We start from the raw sequence: 5,933 nt of genomic DNA, 5'->3' as shown, positions 1-5,933 counted from the left end.
AAGGAGTGTCTGGTAGTGTGTGCGCCAGTGAACATGAACTTTTAAAACTCAAAATATTTTTTTATATACTGGTTAAAAGTGTTTGTGAAATACTTTGTTCTTTATGCTGGACTAACAAACTGCAGTCACAAAGACTGACTGTGAGCACTTTTCGGTGATTACAGAGTCATAATAACGTGTCATATATGAGATTATCACCATGGCATGACATCACATCATGTATGTATTTGCAATATTTAAAAAAAACAGCTGACAGTGTGTTTTCATATTTTCATTCTGTGCTTAAAGGGAGAAAGGTTTATTATTTCTGCAGTATTGCTGTCATTGCTTTTATCTATAGTTTTTTTTTGTTGTTGAGAATAACAGAGTGAGTCAGACTGCAGGATGAACACTGAGCTGTTTGTGCCCCCCAGTGGTCTTTGACCACAACGTGCTTCCAGTGAATTCCCGAATCCAAGCTGTGTGTCATCAGCAGCCACTCCACCTTAAAACTGACTTCACGTATAAAACTTGGGTCATTTATTTAAGAATTTGCACCATATCCAGCCTTCTTGTGCCCCCCTGTACAGAAACTCAAATGTTATTTTCAGACTTTTATTTTAGGGAGCCTTACACCTGTACACATGGTACATATTCACAAATAACGTTTCATTTAAAAATTTGTAATAGAGGGGAGGACACATATGCTAATGTAATGTTAATAAATGGGTATTTATGAACACTAAACTTTCATGTTCAGAGAACACGCTCAGGTATATCTTGAGGATCTGAGTGTTCATGTGATTTATATTCTTTGCTATATATATGCAACAACGTCCAACGTTACATGTTAGTCAACTTCATTCACATTAATTAACCTTCAGCTATCGAAACTTGAGTTTTTATATTTCCTTGAACCACTTGAATGCACCTTTTCTAATTCGTGTTTTACCGGGGGTCCGCGAAGGCGCTTCGTTGGCATTTTACGGCCTCCGATTGGTTCGATTTGTGTTATTTGCACCACGTGACACCAGACATGGCCGCCAGCGAGCCGAGTAAAGACGGTAAGTGTGACCTTTTAAACGTGTCCGCGGCTTTAATGCTGATATCTGGTGGTCTGCGTGCAAAGGTTTGGGTGTCGGTGACTCTCCGAGTCTGTGGGAATCCACAATCAGCAGAAAAAAGGCTAAAAAAAATCAGAAAAGCAGGCGGGAACCCGCCCGGCTAAGCTAGCAGGCTAGGAAATAGCTGGGCTGCTAACTGTGATTATACAGCAATCTCTATATTCAGTCAGTACTCAGTCTGACAGCTGTGAAGTTTATTCAGGATTTAACAGCGTGTAAAGTCTGAGTTCGATTAATGAGTTATTTAATTCATTAATTTATTTATTTTTTTACTTTTAGATCATAGTTTTGTCCCCACGGGTGATGAAAATAATTGTATACAGACAGATTTTTGTAGATCAGAGGGAAATGCTTCTTCATGCCAGGCTGTACATTCTCGCTTCCGCTTGGTTTTGACTCACCTGGTCTGGAGTAGAGTGTGTGTGGTATATAAGGTGTAGTCTCTCTTCTGCTTTCTCAGGTAAGGACAGCATTCTGGAGCCGCTGTGTTTCCCCGATCAGCCGGCTGACATCTCCAGCTCTCCCGGTGTTCAATGTCCCGGCTCCGAGCCGCTGGTCTGCCTGTTCTGCTCTGAGTCCGTCCCACCGCCGCGGAAAGACGTCCTCCTCAGACACCTGCTGATGGAGCACAAGCTTGTCATCGCCGACGTCAAACTCATCGCAGACGTCCCAAAGTACGAGCCACACATGCTCCGGCTCACTCGTTTAACTCTCGGGAACACGTTTGGATGTTTTTAGCATTTGGAACTCGATCATTTCACCAAAGACTTCCTGTAATTATTTGGGGTGATGGGGGGAAACCCTTACCTTACAAGTATAAATATATACAACAAGTCCAGCATGTCCACGCCTGTTAGTGTGCTGCTTTTATGAACCGTGACGAAGTGTTTCTGTGCGCCGGTAAACCTGGCTGTGAGTCGGTTTTTACTGACGAGTTTCCTCCATCAGGTACTTGCTGTACTGGAAGGGCAGATTCCTCGAGCAGCCGCTCACAGATTTCTGCAGCGTCATCAAAACCAACTCCACGGGCCCAGTCGGTGAGTTCACTCAAACCCACAGAGGACCTGACCTTTCAAAGTGAACCACGTACACTTCCTCCAGCTCTGATTAATGACTCATTAAAAACTCTTCTTCCTCGCTGACCTGACAGAGAAGCAGGAGGACTACTTCCTGCTGTGTGACGTCCTTCCAGAAGACAGAGTCCTCCGAGAGAAGCTGCAGCAGAAACGACTGGTGAGGAGACGTGACACTCGGAGCATCCTGAGTGAATCTTGTGCTGCTGGAAGTTTCGTTTCTTTTAAACTTTGTTTTGAGGCAAAGTCTGAAAATCAGGAAAAATCAGAAAAATTGCAGATTTGAGTGATTTGACACGCTTTGTGTCGTTGTAACCTCTGCACTTTAAATATCTGAGCACTCTGAGGTAGTTTTCTGAAGAATTCCTCTGAGCTCTTCTTCTGTGCTCCCACAGGAGGAGGTCCTGGAGCAGCAGCAGAAGGAGCGAGACGACAGCAGCTTCCATCGTCTCTGCATGTTCTGCAGCGAAGAGTTCACGGGAAACAGGTAACGCGCCGCGGGATTCCCATCAGTCCTGGAAACCTCACGTGTGTTAGATGAAAGCAGACAGAAGGTAGAGCTTCCTGAAATCATGTGACTAAAAGCTTCTTTGCTTCCTGTAGTCATCTCTTATGATCCAACCCCCAAAAAGCTGCTGTTTACGCATAATTCCATAAACATCATTCAGTGACATGTCTGAGCCTGAACCAAGATACTGAACCTTGGATTGTCCGTCCTGATAATATTCTTATTTACTGTGTCAGCCTGGATGCAAAAGTTTCAATCAAGTCCACTTCCTAGTCCTCCTCTGATCCTGTGTGAATGCTTTCAGTCTGCTCGTTTCATCTCTGTATCGTCCGCAGTGATTGGTCGGACTGGCAGGCTCATCCGGTCTCTGCAGTGTGTCTGTTCTGTGATCACCAATCGGAGACGTTGGAGCAGATCTACGCGCATATGAAGGTACGGGAACGTAGAAGTTTCAGAGAAGGAAAATATCGTTTTCTGCTTTTCATCCCTGAAACGATTCTGCAAAGGCTTCTGGGAGAACGGAGACAGTGCACACTAACAGGAAACGATCTGCTTCCTGAGGTCTCTGCAAACATATGAATCCATCGTTCGCACAAAACATGGATTTTACTCAGAAAGTGCCCTCACACACAGACGGACCGAAGCTGAAGAGCTTTTAAAATGAAGCGCCTTTTATTTTGAAAAGTTTCCAAATAAATACATGATTGTCAAAACTTTAACGAGCAAATAAAAATGTTTCCTCGTTGTTGGGTCTGTTTCCACATGCCCAGCTAGTTTAGAGACTTATTCATCATGAAGGAAACAAGACATAACAGAACATCTTCAACCGGTTTTTCACTCGCTAACGAGGGAAGTCTTTGGTCAAGAACCAGCTCTTGGAGCCCACGCCCCTGTCCTGTCTCAGGCCCGAAGTCCTTCAAAGAGCAGCTTCCCCCGTAGCTATTTATTGACATGGCAGTTACAATACACAATACAACACAAGCACCTCCCACTGTAAAACCCCCCAATGGTTCTAAGACAAGGCTGTGTGTGTGTGTGTGTGTGTGTGTGTGTGTGTGTGTGTGTGTGTGTGTGTGTGTGTGTGTGTGTCATAAAAGCAGGAAGCTTACAACAGAAGAAACAGATCTGTCAGGATGCATCTGCAATAAAAGCTCCCCCAGCACAGAGTGGCTGGAGAGGTCAGAGACAAAGGAACGTCTTGATCCTATAGGTTGAACTCAGACCGTACAAATTTAAGAAACACGATGACAACATTCAACAATTAGACTTAACACTCGTGAACAATAAATAAATCTAGGATTGGACGTCGACTGCAGTCCGATTTTGTCGTTGATTAAACGTTCTGGTTTAAAGTCAGAACCAGTTTCCCAAACGTGACTCTAAGTTTGTGCTCACGAGTGACGAGTTTACCTGAGAGGCAGAAAAGTTTCTCTCTGCTTTCTGGTTTTGTTATTTATGAAGTCTGTAACGGGCGTCGCGTGCGTGACCCTGACATCTTTCTGTTTTGTGTTTGCAGGAGGCTCACGGCTTCGACCTCCACCTCCTTAAGACCGAGCTCAGTGGGTGAAATCGCCGTGGTAATTCGAGCGCAGTTTGCTTCTATTTCTTCCTTCTGAGTGTTTCTAATGTTCTGTCCTCCCTCAGACCTCAAGTTCTACCAGCAGGTCAAACTGGTGAACTTCATCCGGCGGCAGATCCATCAGAGCCGCTGCTACGGCTGCACGCGGATGTTCGACTGCCGGGCGGACGCCCTGCGTCACATCGCGGCTGAAGGTCACGTGATGAAACTGCCAGAGATGTCCGCCTGGGACCAGCCGCAGTAGGTTTAAGGAAGCGCCTGCAGAATTAACCAATGAGAGCGCGGGCTTTAAAGCTGGCGTACAGCTGCTGATGAACGTGGTCAACGCCACAGATGTTTACACTTCATTTGGAGTATTTTTATCAGCTGAGGAAAATGGCGTCCTTTTTGGGACTAATTTGAGCCTGAGCACTAAACGTCGTCTCGCTCCGCAGGTATTACTTCCCCACGTACGAGAACGACGCTCTCCTGTGCACGCTCTCTGACAGCGAGGAAGGCGACGGTGACGAGGAGCATCGCGGCGAGGAGATCCCGGTCATCGCGGAGGACATCTCTAACCTGAGAGCGCTGAAACAGTCCAGTGTCCTCAAGTAGCTGCTGAAGGAGCGAGGAGGCAGCAGCTAGGACCACAGACGGACACGTGTCATACGTTTGACTCAAAGGCGTCTCTGACGTCGGCTGAGCTCAGCTCATGGTGACCACATCCCACATGGCTGGAACGCAGCGGCACGGGTTTGAGTCCGGCCCTTTCCCTCTCAACTATTTCCTGTACGTCTCTACTTAGTAAAGATAAGAAAGGCAAAAGAAGAGTCCTCTCCACAGCTGGACACGCGGACGCCATGATGTCCGCTGAAACGTAATTGCTCTGCCTCGTGCAATGAAGCTGAAACATGCGTTTTCTTGAATATGAATTTTAGTACTCGAGTAAAAATGATTTTCTTTTGTAACTTGCAACTGAGCTGGATTCAGTGCTGTGGTGGACGAGCTCATCGTCAAGATGAGACGAGAGACTCTTTATTGTCATTGCACAGTCACACTTAGAACAACAGCACTACACAATTGCAAACTGTCCCGCGTCGGCACTACGCACAACACAAACAACACAACACAGGAACTTAATAAATGAAAAGAATGAGTGTATGTTTTACTGCACATTGTTGTTATTATTGTTGTTGTTGTCCCCTCAGAAAGCCCAGGGACGTCTCGTGCCTGAAACATCTGTCCTATTTGGTGTTTCTGTTGTTTTTCTGCATCGCTTTGCTGAGCGACACCTGCCGTATGGTGGAGCCGAACTGCAGCGCTCAGAGTTTTCACCGCGTCCTTCGCGTCCAGGCTCACGTTCACGAACATGCAGCACTGAGGAGAGAAACGAGAGGTCGCTGCAGGAACTCACTGCTGTCAAACTTCCTGTTTTATCCTCATTTCGTACTCTGGCAGGCTGTAGGACATTTTGGACAATCTATAATCTTCTAACACAAAAACATACAAGTGTTCACTGAAGTAAACACACAGAGCAGTAGCAGATTTTTTTTAAGTGTTTTATTTATTTTCATTTGCTGCTAACTGCCTTGTTTTCATTTGTAGTTTTTGTAGTAGGAAGAACTACAAAATCTACAAATAAACAAAGAGCAGTTAGCAAATGTAGTGCTCTCCACTATGTGAAGCCCTCA

The 5,933-nt window shown here is 45.5% G+C and overlaps 1 protein-coding gene across 1 annotated transcript; it reads left to right on the top strand.

The window, feature by feature from the left end:
* Positions 1–967: 967 nt before the first annotated feature.
* LOC143419585 (zinc finger protein 277-like) lies at positions 968–5,403 on the top strand. Its single transcript, XM_076886955.1, has 9 exons — positions 968–1,043; positions 1,564–1,777; positions 2,052–2,140; positions 2,254–2,336; positions 2,572–2,663; positions 3,020–3,116; positions 4,201–4,243; positions 4,329–4,503; positions 4,698–5,403. Exons 1-9 carry the CDS (start codon positions 1,016–1,018, stop codon positions 4,855–4,857), a joined length of 981 nt encoding a protein of 326 aa, XP_076743070.1. The 5' UTR covers positions 968–1,015; the 3' UTR covers positions 4,858–5,403.
* Positions 5,404–5,933: the final 530 nt, after the last annotated feature.

The sequence above is a fragment of the Maylandia zebra genome, linkage group LG7, assembly GCF_041146795.1.
Source record: "Maylandia zebra isolate NMK-2024a linkage group LG7, Mzebra_GT3a, whole genome shotgun sequence".
NCBI classification, from domain to species: Eukaryota; Metazoa; Chordata; class Actinopteri; order Cichliformes; family Cichlidae; genus Maylandia; species Maylandia zebra.
This window is presented reverse-complemented; position numbering and strand designations above follow the sequence as displayed.

What these genes read in the sequence shown, in the direction of transcription:
- LOC143419585 (XM_076886955.1), top strand. Translation starts at nt 1,016, where the DNA reads ATGGCCGCCAGCGAGCCGAGTAAAGACG. An exon ending in GAAGAGTTCACGGGAAACAG is followed by an intron (nt 2,664 to 3,019) that starts GTAACGCGCCGC and finishes TATCGTCCGCAG; the next exon opens with TGATTGGTCGGACTGGCAGG. An exon ending in AGATCTACGCGCATATGAAG is followed by an intron (nt 3,117 to 4,200) that starts GTACGGGAACGT and finishes TTGTGTTTGCAG; the next exon opens with GAGGCTCACGGCTTCGACCT.